Source organism: Octopus sinensis, linkage group LG24 (assembly GCF_006345805.1).
Source record: "Octopus sinensis linkage group LG24, ASM634580v1, whole genome shotgun sequence".
In the NCBI taxonomy this organism is placed as follows: domain Eukaryota; kingdom Metazoa; phylum Mollusca; class Cephalopoda; order Octopoda; family Octopodidae; genus Octopus; species Octopus sinensis.
The window spans coordinates 9,179,275-9,197,827 of record NC_043020.1 but is presented as its reverse complement, the minus strand read 5'-3'; the positions used below and the strand labels follow the sequence as shown (position 1 = coordinate 9,197,827).

Genomic DNA, 18,553 nt, shown 5'->3' with positions numbered 1-18,553 from the left:
ATATATTAATAATTTTTTTTATTATTATTGATAATTGGCAGAGTTACAGGGAGTCAGGTGCACTGCGTTGGCAAGGGACGAGATCTCAGCCCTTAAATCACCGTAACACACACACACATATATATATATATATATACGCACACAAACATACATGCATATTTATATATCTGTAGTATCAATATAATCTATATCAGAAAAAGAGGCGCACTCTAAAGAATAGTGCAGTAAGTGTATATATTATTCTTTAACAAGAATATTATTGACAGTGACTTCGAAGTTTCGGCCAGCTAAGTTTCCGTCTACTAAACCCAGAGGGCTTTCATCGACTCGGTCTCATGGATAGAAGACACGGCGGAGATAAAAATACGTACACCACAAGTTTTCGGCGTAACAAAAACCCTAACCTTAAACCCCAACCCTAAACCCTGACCTTAAACCCCAATCTTAAACCCTAACCTTAAACCCTAACCCTAAACCCTAACCTTAAACCCCAACCCTAAACCCTGACCTTAAACCCAAACCCTAAACCCTGACCTTAAACCCCAACCCTAAACCCTGACCTTAAACCCCAACCCTAAACCCTAACCTTAAACCCTAACCTCAAGCCCTAACCTTGACCGTCATATTCCTTACTTTCACCAAAGACACTCGCTCAGACTGTCACGCAGTAAGACAGAGCCCGGAATAAAATGTTTGGGGATAAAACTTCTCACTGCACCGCTAAGATTGCGCCTTCAAAACAAACGGAAAAACGAGAAAAAAATAAAAGTATAAAAGTATAAATTTTTATCAAAACCTAAACAGAACCAATATTAATTATCCAACGTGTTTTTTTTATCGAAGACGCTTAGATGTAAATTGGCTGCTATTTCTAGGATGTTGATCGACTTCTTAGAGGTTTAAGGAACAAAGCTTTTTTTAACTTTTTTTTTTTGCGTTCTTCGTTTGAAATTCGCGAGAGACAATCTGAGATATTCCAGCGACAGACCAAAGATGATGGGACCGATGGGAGTGTAGGAGTGGTTTTTTTTGCAAGTTTTAAAGAAGGGAATAATAAGAAAAGATGAAGACGAAGCAGATGACGAAAAGAAGGAGAAAGAAGAAAAGTAGTAGACAGGCGAGGTGAGACAATGGGCAAACGGTACCTTTTCTATTTATTACTCTGTTTTACTGGTTTCAGTCATTTGACTGCGGCCATGCTGGAGCACCGCCTTTTTTTAGTCGATCGAGCAAATCGAACCCCGGGACTTATTCTTTTTTGTAAGCCCAGTACTTATTCTATCGGTCTCTTTTTGCCGAACCGCCAAGTGACGGGGGACGTAAACACACCAGCATCGGTTGTCAAGCAATGCTAGGGGAACAAACACAGACACACAAACACACACATATATATATATATGTTTGTGTGTGTATATATATATATATATATATATATATTATATATACATACATACGACAGGCTTCTTTCAGTTTCCGTCTACCAAATCCACTCACCAGGGTTTGGTCGGCTCGAGGCTATAGTAGAAGACATTTGCCCAAGGTGCCACGCAGTGGGACTGAACCCGGAACTATGTGGTTGGTATATATATATATACATACATACATACGACAGGCTTCTTTCAGTTTCCGTCTACCAAATCCACTCACAAGGCTTTGGTCGGCCCGAGGCTATAGTAGAAGACACTTGCCCAAGATGCCACGCAGTGGGACTGAACCCGGAACCATGTAGTTCACAAGCAAGCTACTTACCACACAGACACTCCTGCGCCTATATATCCGTTTTTTTAAAAAAACTTTTCCTCCACCTCTTCTTCCGAACAGCTGAAAGAAACATGACTGAGGTCGGCTGACAGTTCAGCATTTATTTTTACACAAATGGGACGGAATGCTATCATCTCTCGCTATTTCTCCTTCTGTTTTCTTCTCCTCTCATTCTTTCAGACTTTGCTTACTCACATCTCTCTTATTTTCTCTCTTTGTTGTCTCTCTCTTTCTTTTTCTCCCTCTATCTTTCTCTCAATTTGTTTCTTTGTCCCTCATCTCTCTCTCTCTCACCTTCCTTTCGTTTGTTTCCGTCTTCTCTCTCTCTCTCTCAGATATTATTTCCTTCCCCCTCTCTCTGTCATTTTGTTTCTTTTCCTCCTCTTTCTCTCTCTCCATACTTCGCTTTCTCTTTCTAACTTCCCCCCTCTCTCTCCCCATACTTCGCTTTCTCTTTCTAACTTCTCCCCTCTCTCTCTCTCCATACTTCGCTTTCTCTTTCTAACTTCCCCCCTCTCTCTCCCCATACTTCGCTTTCTCTTTCTAACTTCCCCCCTCTCTCTCCCCATACTTCGCTTTCTCTTTCTAACTTCTCCCCTCTCTCTCTCTCTCCATACTTCGCTTTCTCTTTCTAACTTCTCCCCTCTCTCTCTCTCTCTCTCTCTCTCTCTCTCTCTCTCTCTCTCCATACTTCGCTTTTCTTTCTAACTTCTCCCCTCTCTCTCTCTCTCTCTCCATACTTCGCTTTCTCTTTCTAACTTCCCCCCTCTCTCTCCCCATACTTCGCTTTCTCTTTCTAACTTCTCCCCTCTCTCTCTCTCCATACTTCGCTTTCTCTTTCTAACTTCCCCCCTCTCTCTCTCTCTCACTTTATCTCTGCCCCCCCCTCGCTCTCTCTATTTATCAACAAAATCTTAGCCTTCACTCACATTCTTCATTTCATCAAAGAGTCACCCGAACCCAAAACCAAATTCTACTCTAAACTCAAAATACCTTTTCGTCTAGACTCGTTTCAATTGTCCGGTCGTCGCCCAGCAGACCTCAAAGACGGGCTAGCCACGACCCTTCCGTATTATTTTGTTTTATCACACCCACGTCAAATACAGTACATATAAGTCGGTACTACTTAATCAGAGTGGTCCCGGTGCGTGTACTCGCACATCCGCGCTAGCTGGTCGTGACTAGTCGATCCTTTGTGTTTTTAAAAAATTATTTACTTTGTTTTAAAAACCTTATTTACTTTGTGTAAAAAAAATTATTTATTTTGTGTTTTAGTTACTTTGCTAGGTAGTCATTGTAGGATCGACTAGTCACGACTAGCTAGCGCGAGTGCGCGCACCGGGACCATTCTTCTTAAGTAGTGCCACATAAGTCAAGGTAATCTTCTTTTTTCTTAAGGCGAGCCACTTTAGAAATCCCACGGGCCGCAGAGGCCTTCCTGTCATTGGTCTCGCCTACCTTTACATGGAGAGGTTGGTCTTGTTCATACGAGACCACCTTTGCGAGGAGGGCTTCGTCGGTTACGTAGAGACACGAAAACAACTTCGTTTTGAGCGCGAATTTCAATTCCCGTCTTTCCAGGTTGGTTCTTCTTGTTAATGATTTTCCTCGTTTTCTCCACTGCAATTAGCGTAGACACAAATCCTAAACTGTTCAATAAACTCCCAATTCAATCCAAAACATATATTTATGATGAATATAATCTATAACACGACTTTAAAGCGATCAGAGCGAATCGACTGACGAACAGATAAAAACATTAAAGTGAAAAGACTTTGCCTTTTATTAGTATTTGCCTTAATTAATCATAAATATTAATTGAAATCTAAATTAAATAGACACCATTTTATGAGAAACAAACATTAATGTTTAATAATTAATGTTGTAAAGTTTAATAAGGGGCTCAAATTTCACCCTCCCTCCAATTTTAAATTTAGAACCTCTTCCATTTATTTATTTATTTGTCTGTCTGTCTATTTATCCCTGTCCGTTTATTCATGAAATATATTTAAGCAGTGCATGTGTGTATATATATATATATTATAGAAGGAGCTTCTACAGGACTGATGATTTCATTTGAATGAAACAGTTCTAGTCCTGTAGAAGCTCCTTCTATAAAATAAATTAATTTATTCTGCTATGTATTGAGTACCTTATTTACTGTAGTTAGCCCCGACTCAACCCGGGACCTACATATATATATATATATGTATATAAAGTTGAAGACGCGTAAACAACGATTTCGGTGCAAAACGAAAGGGTACACACAACAAAATCTTCAAAAATTCTGGACTAGGGCATTATTTAACCTGCAGTTGATTATAAAATATGCTAAATGCAGTGATTAAGTCAGTTTAATTAATCTTCGTAATCACATAACTATAGAAGACGGTGTTTACTGTTGTTTTTAGCCCCATTCACATCTATTTATCTCCTTGTACACACATATCTATTTGCTTATTGAATTTAAAAGTTTCAAAACTTGCTTTCTTGCATAATATTCGTAATCTCCGACATCTAAAAAAAGTTTTTCGAAAAAGTGTAATTTTCAAGGACAGTCCGTCTTTCCTCTCTCCCCCCTCTCTCTCTCTCTCTAATATATATACTCTTTACTCTTTTACTTGTTTCAGTCATTTGACTGCGGCCATGCTGGAGCACCGCCTTTAATCGAGCAAATCGACCCCGGGACTTTGTAAGCCCAGTACTTTTTCTATCGGTCTCTTTTTGCCGAACCGCTAAGTGACGGGGACGTAAACACACCAGCATCGGTTGTCAAGCAATGCTAGGGGGGACAAACATACATACATATAAATATACATATATACGACAGGCTTCTTTCAGTTTCCGTCTACCAAATCCACTCACAAGGCATTGATCGGCCCGGGGCTATAGCAGAAGACACTTGCCCAAGATGCCACGCAGTGGGACTGAACCCGGAACCATGTGGTTGGTTAGCAAGCTACTTACCACACAGCCACTCCTGCGCCTATATATATATATATATATATATATATATATATATATATATTGTTTCATATTTGATCTGTTAACATTTTATTTCGTAATATATAAAACTTGGCGGATGTAAGGACGTACACCACCGGTTTTTCGGCCTAACAAAAACTTTAACCCTAAAACTAACCCTGACCCTAAACACCGGGGGTACGTATCCTTTACCTTCGCCATAAACATTGCATACCTTTTTGCTCGATGCATGAAAGTTACAACTCGCTGGATCCACTCCATATTATAAACTTGGATAAACAAGGACGTCCAATGCAAAATGGACTGAATCAAATTTATTCATCACTTTTACATAATACCTATTTCTTTACTACCCACAAGGGGCTAAACACAGAGGGGACAAACAAGGACAGACATAGGTATTAAGGCGATTACATCGACCCCAGTGCGTAACTGGTACTTAATTTATCGACCCCGAAAGGATGAAAGGCAAAGTCGACCTCGGCGGAATTTGAACTCACAACGTAACGGCAGACGAAATACCGCTAAGCATTTCGCCCGACAGACGAAATACCGCTAAGCATTTCGCCCGGCGTGCTAACGTTTCTGCCAGCTCACCTACCATTCTGTGGTATACTTCACAGGCATAAAACCACGCATCTTAGAATTTTTGTAGACATTCAGTGAGGCTTTCATGTACTTAATGCTTTATGAACCGTTGAGGGAGCCTGTGATTACGAAGATTAATTAAACTGACTTAATCACTGCATTTAGCATATTTCATAATCAACTGCAGGTTAAATAATGCCCTCGTCCAGAATTTTTGAAGATTTTGTTATGTGTACCTTTTCGTTTTGCACCGAAGCCGTTGTTTACACGTCTTCAACTTTATATATATATATATATCGCCGTGACCAACCAGGCCATCAGATGTTGTTACACATCGCTGGTCACAATGCGCTTCGCATTGTTTTAGCCTTCAAATGACGCCACTCCGCTGGCTAAGCGAGCAGGCCAACAGAAGAAAGAGTGAGAGAAAGTTGCGGCGAAAGAGTACAGCAGGGATCACCACCACCCCCTGCCGAAGCCTCGTGGAGCTTTAGGTGTTTTCGCTCAATAAACACTCACAACACCTGGTCTGGGAATCGAAACCGCGAGTCCGCTGCCCTAACCACTAGGCCATTGCGCCTCCATATATATATATACACACACATGCACTGCTTAAATACTGAGGTCCCGATGCATCTACGTAACAATGTTTTTACAGTGCACACTCGTTAGGGTTATGCAGATGCGCCGGAACCTCGGTATTTAATTAATACCCACACATGTATGTTTATAACGTAAAGGATTAAGGATTTGGAATCCCAGCAGACCTCAAAGACGTCCAACCCATGCCAGCACGGAAATCATTAAACAATGATGGTGATGATATGGTCAGTACAATAAGCTGGCTTCTTTTCAGGGTTAATGTAGTAAGTACTAGTCAAGTACTGGTATCGATATAATTGACTGGCTCCCTCCCCCCAAATTTCAGACCTGCCTATTATTATTATTGATGTTGTTATTTCATTCAAAGCACATTGACACCACTAATATGCTCAAAGCCCTTTACAACTAGTTTTTTTCACTATCAAAATTAATAACCACACCCTAACACCTCCCCCACTATCTCACTTTATACATATCTCTCCTCTCCCTTTGTCTCTCTTTCTAAACTCCTTTCTTTTTCCTTCTCTATACAAATGTTTTAACTGAGGACGATCTCACGTAATAGACACATTTCCTATTATGCATTGCATAAACCTGAAATGTGCATATTAAAAGATTCAAAATGTCACTATTTGCTTTGACTTCCTTATTACAACTAATATAACTCAATGCCAGTCCAGACTACACGTGTATGGACACTCAATTTGGAGTTGTTTGTTATATTTGACTCAAGTCGAAAATTCTGGTACTGTATCAATTGGCTTTTAGTCACTCTGTAACTTCTGCAAATTAAGAATATATATTTACATTCATTTCCCTGTTTGTATCACCAAATCCATATGCATGTATGTATCTGTTTAGTGTTAGATGTCAGAAGAAAGAGTACCTGATACCATAGTAGAGAGTAGTAATATTTTTATTTTGCATGAATCAATCTCTTGCTACTCTGAGTTTCATCTGTGGTTGCACAGGGTAGCAACTAACTCAACCAAGAATATTGTAAACATACACACACACACATTTGAATTCAAATCACAATGAAAACTGGAAACAATAGTGAAGGAGAGTTGTCTCCACTTTGAATTAAATTTATATACTCTGATATATGTATTGAGTACATTTCCTCTCGTGTAAAATCTCTTTCTCTATAGGCGTCAGCATGGCTGTGTGGTAAGTAATAACTTACTAACCACATGGTTCCGGGTTCAGTCCCCCTGCTTGGCACCTTGACAAGTATCTTCTTCCATAGTCTCAGGCCAACCAAAGCTTTGTGAGTGGATTTGGTAGACAGAAACTGAAAGAAGCCCACTGTATATATATGTGTGTGTGTTTGTCCACCATTGCTTAACAATCAATGTTCGTGTGTTTACGTCCCTGTAGTGGTTCGGTAAAAGTGTCTGATAGGATAAGTACTAGACTTACAAAGAATGTTTGAATCCATAGGTTCCCTAATTTGTATTACAATCTTCCATTTACAGCCTTCTCCATTGTGGTCCCGCCGTCGCTGACACGATGAGCAATCAGACATCTTTCATCAAGATGTTTGATGTGTTTCCGGACCACGTCAATCATCTCTTCCCGATCGTCTTCCAGTGTTCCAACTGCAAGGCAATCTTCGGTGACTCCCTCTCCTGGGAGATCACCAACGAAGCCATGCAAGTCATCTGCTTGTCCAGTAAGTATTCCCACCACCTTCATCATACGCTGTCTCCCTCTTTTACACTTACCTATACACACACACACACACACTCATTTAGGTACACCAACTCAACTATGCACACATGCACTTGCATGTAGCTGTGTGGTAAGAAGCTTGCTTCCCAACTACATGGTTCCAGGTTCAGTCCTACTCCGTGACACCTTGGGCCAGTGTCTTCTGCTGTATCCTTGGGCCAGTTTCTGTCTATTAAATGGGAAGTGGGGATTTAACAGAAGGAAACTGAAAGAAGCCCATCATATATATATATATGTGTATTTCTTTACTACCCACAAGGGGCTAAACACAGAGGGGACAAACAAGGACAGACAAACAGATTAAGTCGATTACATCGATCCCAGTGCGTAACTGGTACTTTATTTATCGACCCCGAAAGGATGAAAGGCAAAGTCGACCTCGACGGAATTTGAACTCAGAACGTAACGGCAGACGAAATACGGCTACGCATTTCACCCGGCGTGCTAATGTTTCTGCCAGCTCGCCGCCTTTGTCATATATATATATATATTTAAGGTAGCACGCTGGGTGAAACAGTGATATTTCGTCTGTTGCTATGTTCTGAGTTCAAATTTTGCTATGGTCGACTTTGCCTTTCATCCTTTCGAGGTCAATTAAATAAATACCAGTTATGCACTGGGGTCGATGTAATCAACTTAATCCCTTTGTTTGTCCCCTGTATGTTTAGCCCCCATGGGCAATACAAAAAAATAATCATATATGTGTGTGTCATATATGTCTGTTTCCCACTACCACTTGACAACCAGTGTTGGTGTGTTCACATTCCCGTGACTTAGTGGTTCAGCAAAAGTGACCAATAGAATATGCACCAGGCTTAAAAATAAACACATCCTGAGGCTGAATCATTTGACTAAAAACTCTTCAAGATGGTGCTCCAGCATTGCCACGGTCAAATGGCTGAACAAGTAAAAAAAAAAAAAACAATTTTTTTTTTAAATGCCAGCAGGCATGTGTGGTTAACAAGTTTGCTTTGCAACCGCATGGTTTCAGGTTCAATCCAACTGTGTGGCACCATGGGTAAGTGTCTTCCACTACCGTGGCACTCGATCAGTTACGACAACAAGGGTTCCAGTTGATCCGATCAACGGAACAGCCTGCTCGTGGAATTAATGTGCAAGTGGCTGAGTACTCCACAGGCACATGTATCCTTAAACGTAGTTCTCAGGAAGATTCAGCATGACACAGTGTTTGATGTGGTATAATGAAGGTTGGTGATATTGGCTAATAAACAGCAAGAGAATTCAGCGTGAGGCATGTCCGTTTATTAGCAAAGTATACACAGTAATGGCCTTTTACTATTAGGGACCTGAATGTTGTCCTTTTAAACTAGAGAGTTCCTGTAACAGGAGGTGACTACTCTAAGGGAGATAACACCACACGTGATGAGGCTGGCCCTTAGAAATACAGATACAGTGGAAACGGGGAGAAAGTTGTGGTGAAAGGGTACAGCAGGGGTCGTCACTACTCCCTACCAGAGCCTCATGGAGCTTTAGGTGTTTCATCATCATTATCATCGTTTAGCGTCCATTTTCCATGCTAGCATGGGTTGGACGGTTCGACCGGGGATCTGGGAAGCCAGAAGGCTGCACCAAGCTCCGGTCTTATCTGGCAATGTTTCTACAGCTGGATGCCCTTCTTAACGCCAACCACTCCGTGAGTGTAGTGGGTGCTTTTTACGTGCCACCTGCACAGGTGCCAGGCGAGGCTGGCCACAGCCACTGTCGGATTGGTGTATTTTACGTGCCACCGGCACGGAATCCAGTCGAGGCGGCGCTGGCATCGGCCACGAGTCGGATAGTGCTTTTTACGTACCACCAGACCAGGGATCCTGGCTGGTTCAATTCGATTTCGATTTCGCTTGCCCCAACATTTCTTCGCAAGCAAAGGGGGTTGGCATGGGTGCCTGTCGTCGGATGAGGTTCTATATCAACTTCGCTTGCCTCCACAGGTCTTTGTGTCCAAGGGAGGAAAGGCATGCATAAGTGGGCTGGGCTCACTTGTCCTGCCTGGTCTTTTCACGTACAGCATATTTCCAAAGGTCTCGGTCGCTGGTCATTTCCTCAGTGAGGCCTAAAGTTCGAAGGTCGTGCTTCACTCCATAAACTTTCACATCCAATCTGGGAATCAAAACCGTGATCCTATGTCCACGATTCTGCTGACCGATGCCATGCGAGTGGACTTCGTAGAGTTAATTAGTCAATTGTATGTCTTTTGTCTTGTACTTGTTTCAGTCATTAAACTGTGGCCATGCTGGGGCACCACCTTCCAAAAATTCAACCCCAGTACTTTTTTAAGCTTAGTACTTATTCTATTGGTCAATGAACCCAGAACTGTGTTGTTTGGAAGCAAGGCTATGAATGAATGTATCCTTATTTGCCCACCACTATTTGACAACCTATTTCTTTATTACCCACAAGGGGCTAAACACAGAGGGGACAAACAAGGACAGACATAGTATTAAGTCGATTACATCGACCCCAGTGCGTAACTGGTGCTTAATTTATCGACCCCGAAAGGATGAAAGGCAAAGTCGACCTCGGCGGAATTTGAACTCACAACGTAACAGCAGACGAAATACCGCTAAGCATTTCGCCCGGCGTGCTAACGTTTCTGCCAGCTCGCCGCCTTATAATTTGACAACCGGTGTTGGTTTGTGTACATCCCCGTAACTTAGAGCTTCAGCAAACGGTACAAATAGATTAGCACCAGGCTTTAAAAATCAAAGTGACTGAGGTCACTTCAACCAAAATGCCCCAAAATGGTCATAATCTAACTAGTAAAAGATAAAAGATGGATTCTCCTAATTCTTCATCCAATTCTTAATTTTCTCTGATTGTTTTCTCCTCCATTCTTCCTTTTCTTCTCTTAGAGGCAAGTGATTTTGTTATCGTAGATGAAGAAATCTTGATCCAGCGATCTGAAAGTAATCAAATAAGGTAAGATTTTCTTTCACCTGTGTTTGAGGTACCCTACATGTACAGTCTACACCAACATCACCTCATTTACCACAGCCCTTACGACCCAGGATGCCTGTACAATATATAAGGTACTGTACAACTGTAAGCCTTTGAGTACCCCTAAATATATTGCATCTTGCCTGCTGTTACTACTACAAGTACCTCAGGTACCTTTGAATACTTTTAGAAATATGACTTTGTACTGTTGCACAATATCAGCTAGGTACCCCTTACTATACCACTGCAGCTACCCCTGAATACCCTTAAATATATGGCACCAGACACCATATATTTAAGGGTACTCCATCAGCACTCTAGGTACCAAGAATAAGGAGTACCTTATTCTTTACAACTAATATCAGCTACCCTAGGTGCTCCTAAATATATTATGTCACTCTTTACAACTATAGCACCTCAATTAGCCCTGAATAACCTTAAATATATGGTGTTTGGCTCCCCACTATTGTACCCCATCAGCTACCCTAGATGGCCTCAAATATCATCATCATCCAGTTCTATATTTAAGAGATGAGGAATTATTTACATTTGATGGATATTTGTCCTCATCTTGTTTGTTGTTAGCCCGTTTTAGCTAAGGAACCCAGGTTCGAAATTTCCCCAAGACACCTGATGAAGGCTGGAGGGTATATCAGCCGAAACGTGTTAACAACAAACAAGATGAGGACAAATATCCGTCAAAATGTAAATAATGTATCTTCATCATCGTTTAACGTTTGCTTTCCATGATGGCATGGATGGAACACTTTTACAGAAGCCTGCACCAAACTTCTGTAACTGTTTTGGCAAGATTTTTACAGCTGGATGCCCTTCCTAACACCAACCACCCAGCAGAGTGGACTTCGTGCTTTTTACGTGGCTCAAGCACGGGCAAGGACAGTTTTGGCAAGGTTTTTATAGCTGGATGCTCTTCCAAATGCCAACCACTTTACAATGTGGACTGGGTGCTTTCTAAGTGGCACCTGCAGTGACAGGGTTACCAGGTACCTTGCAAGACAAAAAAATATATATATATACTGTTTTATTACTTACTACCATACCTGTGGTGCTTCTTTATTCCATTTACCTGTGCTTTCTTTCCCATCTGTTGCAGCACCTACAGTAAACTCTCCTGCAAAGGATGTCGACGGATCATTGGCAAGTTTTTCCATTCCACATATTACGATTTTGACCAGTTTCGAGGTTTGTTCACATTTCATGTCAACCAAATTTCCATGTAAGTACCACAAGTTATTTTGTTTTGATATCAATTTTTCTGTGCTTGCATGGGTCGGAGGGAGTTTATTGAGGCTGGTTTCCAATGACCAGACATCCTTCATCCTTCTTGTTGCAGAATGTTGAAAAGGACATTGGAAGTTAATGCAGTCCTCTGGCTTGTTGGCTCCTGTCAAACCCTCTAACTCATGCCAGCATAGAAAACAGACGTTAACCCTTTAGTGTTTAAACCGGCCATATCCGGCCAAAATATTCTACTTATTTTATGTTCAAATTAGTCAGATATGGTCATTCATAGCTATCTTATTGTGTCATTTTAAAAATAAACAATCACATCATTGAAATCTCAAAGCCATGAAATGATGCAAGATTAATTTTTACATGGTGTGAATACATAAGCTTTACATTTGACAGAATAATTTGAATGCTAAAGGGTTAAATAATGATATTACACAGGCATGGCTGTGTGGTAAGAAGCTTGCTTCCCAACCAAATTGTTCTGGGTTCAGTCCCACTGCATGGCACTTTGGGCCTGTGCCTTATAATATGGCCTCAGGCTGACCAAAGCATTGTGAATGGGTTTGATAGACAGAAACTCTTTTAAGTTCTTATTTTGTCTTAAAATGATTTTATTGCCTTTCCATATGAAATGATCGTCTAGCGAATTGAATCAATATTTTATCCCATATTAACACCTTATCTCCGCTATTTGAGAAAAATATGATTGAATTGGTCAAACTTCGTTCTATAACTTAAATCATACGTAATGTGTGATTGTGTGGTAAGAAGCTTGCTTCCCAACCACATGGTTCTGGGTTCAGTCACACTGCACGGTACTTTGGGCAAGTGTCTTCTACTATACCCTCAAGCCAACCAAAGCCTTGTAAGTGGATTTGGTTGACGGAAACTGTAAGAAGCCCATTATGCATATACATATATATATATATATATATATATATATATATATATATATATATTATATATATGGCCAGACATGTCTCAGAAGGTTGGAAGCAAAGAAACCGGCTTTCATTTCGGTGTGACACCCGTGCACAAATATTATGTATGTCATTTCAAAATGTAACCACATGCGAATCGTTGGTGATCTTCTTCCACCATCTTCGGTTCTTTTGAACTTTCCTCTATTTCTGAAGAAGAGCTTTGCTCGAAATGTTCAATCTCCTTTGCGTCCTTTCCTGAGCGTCTGATAATACATTACTTGTACCACGTCCTCACATTGTTGTTTTTTCTTCGTTTGGATTCACTGTTATATATGTGTATATATATGAGATTTTTTTTAAAGCCTCATGAAAGCCTTGTATGTATATCATTATCATCATCGTTTAACGTCCGCTTTCCATGCTAGCATGGGTTGGGCGGTTCGACTGGGGTCTGGGAAGCCAGGAGGCTGCACCAGGCCCAGTCTGATCTGGCAGTGTTTCTACAGCTGTATGCCCTTCCTAATGCCAACCACTCCGTGAGTGTAGTGGGTGCTTTTTACGTGCCAAGATTGGTTGGTGCCTTTTACATGCCACCGGTACGGAGGCCAGTCGGGGCAGCGCTGGCAATGGCCACGTTCGGATGGTTCTTTCATGTGCCACTGGCACTGGTATCACAACTACAATTTCCATTGATTTTTGAGTTATTTTGATTCCGATTTCACTTGCCTCAACAGGTCTTCGCAAGCAGAGTATATATATATATTATCAATTTGTAGAGTGGTTAGCATTAGGAAGGGCATTTAGCTGTAGAAACCTTGCCACATCAGATTGGAGCCTGGTGCAGCCTCCTGGTTTGCCAGTCCTCAGTCAAACCGTCCAACTCATGGCTGCATGGAAAGCGGACATTAAACGATGATGATGAGTATTTGTGAGTGAGTGTCACACCAAAATGCAAGCCGTTTTCTGAGACATGTCCGGCCATGGAGGGATATATTGTTTTACTTGGAGACGTTCTGTCCTTTGTGGCTAACCAAACAATAGTTTAAAATGTGTAACTTTTTGTTTTTATTTCAGTTACCAGACAGGACAAGAAGGTACCTACAAAGACATCACACAGCTTGAATACATTGATCCGGTAAGATGTGCTTTCGTTCACCTGTCATTGTTGCAGCATCTGCAATGCGTTATCAGTCTGCTACATTAGTGGCCAATTGATCTGCTAGAAATAGCAGCTGAAAAGAAGTACAGGGACATTAGACAATGCTGTAGTCTCTGATATATTTTTAAAATATAAGGCACAGATGTGGCTCAGTGGTTGTAAAGCTTCTCAACAATTTGTTCTCAGGTTCAATCCTATCCAAAGTGTGGCTTCTTGGACAAGTATCTTCTACCATAGCCTCGAGACAACCAAAGCCTTGTGAGTGGATTTGGTAGATGGAAACTGAAAGAAGCCCATTGTATGTATGTATGTATGTATGTGGTATATATATATATATATATATATATATATATAATCATCATCATTTAACGTCCGTTGTCCATGCTGGCATGAGTTGAAGAGTTTGACTGGTTTGGAAGGCTGCACCAGGCTCTAGTCTGATTTGGCATGGTTTTCTACAGCTGGATGCCCTTCCTAATGCCAGCTACTCTGTGAGTGAAATGGGTGCTTTTATGTGCCATTTGTGTGACACCAGTATCTGCCATGCCTGCCGTTTTGCTCAGCTTAATGGGTCTTCTTTTCAAGCATGACATAATTCTTTTCTACTCTAGGCACAAGGCCCGAAATTTTGGGGGATGGGGTCAGTTGATTAAATTGACCCAGTATGCAACTGGTACTTAATTTATCAACCTGGAAAGGATGAAAGGCAAAGTCGAACCCAGCAGAATTTGAACTCAGAACGTAGCGGTAGACGAAATACCGCTACGCATTTCGCCTGGCATGCTAACGTTTCTTATTTCTTTATTACCCACAAGGGGCTAAACATAGAGGGAGCAAACAAGGAGAGACGAAGGGATTAAGTCAATTTTAAACTAACGGAGACAACATTTAAATATCACCTGAGGAAACACAACTAGATCTTATTATGCAAACAAACAGTTGCATAATCAAAATACCTGTACTTTTAGGAAACCATGTTGAGTGGAAACAATTGTAGTGATTACAAAATAACTGTCCAACCATCCTCCTCCTCCTCCTTGTCGACTCCAATTTCTTCGATTTTTATATTGATGCACGGAGTGGTTGGCGTTAGGAAGGGCATCCAGCTGTAGAAACATTGCCAGATAAGACTGGAGCCTGGTGCAGCCTTCTGGCTTCCCAGATCCCCGGTCAAACCGTCCAACCCATGCTACCATGGAGAACGTACGTTAAACGATGATGATGATGATGATGATGATGATATATATAGTTTTTGCTGCCTATTGGAGGGTGGGGGTCATCTATTGTTAGCCTGCTAGAAATTGCAAGCAAATATCCTGTTGTTTCAATATGGATAACAACAAGTATTGTAGCCCTTCCTAACGCCAACCACTCCGCGAGTGTAGTGGGTGCTTTTTACGTGCCACCTGCACAGGTGCCAGGGGGGGTCCGGCATCGGTCACGATCGGTTGGAGCTTTTAACGTGATCGTGACCGATGCCGGACCCCCCCCCCTGGCACCTGTGCAGGTGGCACGTAAAAAGCAGCCACTACACTCGCGGAGTGGTTGGCGTTCGAAAGGGCATCCCGCCGTAGAAACTCTGCCAGATCAGACTGGAGCCTGGAGCAGCCCCTGGCTTCCCAGACCCCAGTCGAACCGTCCAACCCGTGCTAGCGCGGAAAACGGACGTTAAACAATGATGATGATGATGATGATACTCTGTAGATAATCGATAACAACAGTGATGCTTGTCTTACAATACCATGTCTTTACTTCACTCCCTCTCTTCCTCTCTCTCTCTCTACAGATCAAGTGTGTCCTGGTAAGCCTCAACGAACGCCTGACATTGATTGAAAAGAAGCTGGGAATTGTCCGAGGAAGCAATAATATTGGTGACATCGACGACCATGATGGTAGGAATGGTAACGTCAGTGAAGAGGGGAATAACGAAGACCATCTCTCCAACAGTGAGGACATCACATTGTCCAGGGGCACCACCATCACCTCTAATAGCAGCAGCCAAGTGCAGACTGATTCCATAGAACTACATGGCAATTTGTCTTCAAGTGAGGGAGACACCAGTGGCAGCTTCTCTGAGCTGTCCAATGGATGACCAGTCGGTCATCTGTTTTATGGACCTCTTATACCTGACCTGCCCTTGCTGACAACTCGTACCCAATGTTCCATTATTGACCTTTCATCTCCAAACCACAACTGACCTCATGCATGACCTCTCACACTTGACCTCTCAAACTGCTCCACCTCCTCATCCACGTCTTGTTTCATCAGTCAGCACCCCACCCTGCACTCTACACAACTCCTCCACACTTAAATGGCACCATGTCGCAACCATTTTCCCTTCTTCTTCATTCTTCTCATCACCGTTGTCGTCGACCACCTTGAAGCATCAGGATTCTTTGTTACCATGGTAACACCAGCAGAGTTAATCAGCTTCCAGCTTTGTTTGTCAAACATGGCCTGATCAACTCTGCTCTGTTTGTCGAGGTTGTTGCTGTCGATTTGCTTTTCATTTTATTTTTTGCAAATGAATTTTTTTTTCCTTTTTCTCCTAAGTACATTTAGGTACTAAAGCGCAACTACCCTGTAACTAGTCTCTGGATGCTGGCTTTGTTGGGTGGAGGTACTTATTTTTAACTTTGGCTATATGCATTGTGTGTGAGTGTACATCATCATCATCATCATTTAGCGTCCGTTTTACGATGATGATGATGTACACTCACACACAATGCATATAGCCATAGTTAAAAATAAGTACCTCCACCCAACAAAGCCAGCATCCATATATATATAATTATAAACAAGGGCAAAAGAAAAAAGATTTTTTTTCTTTTGCCCTTGTTTATAATTTTCACCTTTTAAAGGTATTTTAATATGCTGGCCACTTGGATGAAATTTTTATTTTGAAAAAAATTTTATCCTATATTAGAAGTATATATATTATTGTATGTCTGTATATATGGAGGTCTTCTTATATTGTTTGCATGGATGTCTATATGTATAATATTTATATATCACTATCTGTCTATTTATATATATATTTTGATGTCTATTGTCTATATGCAGTGTTTTGTGGAAAATTTCATCTTGTCTGAAAACAGGTATGGGTTGGTGAGAACAAGGGCATCAGGTTGTAGAGAATTTACTTAATTATATTCCATCTAATCCATGGAAAATTGGATGCTAAATGACGATGTGTGTGTGTGTATGCATGTGTAAGAAGAGTGTCGTGTATTTTAGTTTTACATGGAAAATGTTAGCAGTGACTCCAAGTTGCCTTTCTCTGGCTATTTTGCCACTACATTGCTCCACCCATCAGATGAACCAAAACCTGTATATGCAACTTGGAAAATCAAAAGTACTTTATGACCTGTTGAAGAGATCTATGCCAGATCTTGTAGCTATTGTCACTGTCAAGCTTTTCCTTCTAAAAATAAAATACATCTACATTTATATATATATTTATATATATGGCTGCAAGATGGCAGAATCCTTATCATGGTTCTTAACATTCTGAGTTAAAATACGGCTGTGGTGAAATCTGCCTTTCATCCCTTTGGGGTAGATAAAGTCCAGTCAAGTAATGTACTGAATATTGCTCGTCGTGAACCCTGCAAATGGACTGGTGGCCCTTTCAGTGGGGAGTAGTGTGATCTCAGTCATATGTCATGGAAACTGGCATTTATGAGCCCTGGAGCTCTCGAAAAATTTCTTAAATATGTATGTGTGCTAATGTATCTAATTTTCTGTGTGTATGCATCTGACTGTATATGTGTGTGTGTGTGTGTGTGTGTGTGTCCAGCTTTTAATTATTTATCTATTGCTTGTTTGACTTCACTTTCATCAGAACTGCCACTCCACATCACTGATCCCATTATCATCCCTAATTGGGGATTCAGTTAATTTAATATTTTCATGTAACAATTGCTGTTTTTATCTAATTAAAGACTAATAAAGGTTTCATAAAATGCCCCACCCCCCTTTTTTTTTTCTCTCCTGACATCTCTTTTTTAATGACTCTTCTGCTAACTTTGCGAGAAATAAACGATCATCGCCACTTCAGTGTCTTGGGTCAGGTGGAATTTGGAATTTGTTGAAGCAGATTTCCCACAGGTGTCCTTCCTGTTGCCAACCACCACCGGCTTCACTGTAGGAAGACATGTTTTTATGGAAAATTGGAAATGAATTACTTTGACACTCATTTATCCTATTACACAATTCTAGATCTTCATTCATAGATTACAAACGATTATTTGTTGGCAAACAGCAATTAAGTGAAGGGACAAGTCTTTGCTACCTATCAGTTCCAGGTTGTTTATATAATGAATATTTTCATTATGGTTTGTTTTAGTCAATTTTATATTATTTATGCTTTGTAACAGTAACTAGATGTAAGTACAATGAACTTTGTACTAATATTTTAACCAACTTCTTTCATTTCCAAGCAGTTTTTACACTCCCAGATTGAATGGTATCAAAATCATAATGATAATTGATAGGCAGCTGAAGATGGGATGAATACATTTGATGTGCTTTTGGTGCATTTACCTATTGTTCACTTTGAATCTTTTGTACCTTGTGTTCCCATGGTTCT

The 18,553-nt window shown here is 40.9% G+C and overlaps 1 protein-coding gene across 3 annotated transcripts; it reads left to right on the top strand.

Annotated features, from left to right (window-relative positions):
• Positions 1–516: 516 nt before the first annotated feature.
• Positions 517–16,621, top strand: LOC115223923 (kinetochore protein mis18). Of its 3 annotated transcripts, none has more exons than XM_029794656.2 (6): positions 517–1,122; positions 7,416–7,612; positions 10,542–10,608; positions 11,741–11,863; positions 13,878–13,938; positions 15,749–16,621. In XM_029794656.2, exons 1-6 carry the CDS (start codon positions 1,064–1,066, stop codon positions 16,052–16,054), a joined length of 813 nt encoding a protein of 270 aa, XP_029650516.1. In that variant the 5' UTR covers positions 517–1,063; the 3' UTR covers positions 16,055–16,621. The 3 variants fall into 3 exon arrangements, with proteins under 3 accessions (XP_029650516.1, XP_036368580.1, XP_029650517.1); XM_036512687.1 differs by having other exon boundaries at positions 523–853; XM_029794657.2 differs by lacking the exon at positions 517–1,122 and adding an exon at positions 3,167–3,342.
• The last annotated feature ends 1,932 nt before the right edge of the window (positions 16,622–18,553 follow it).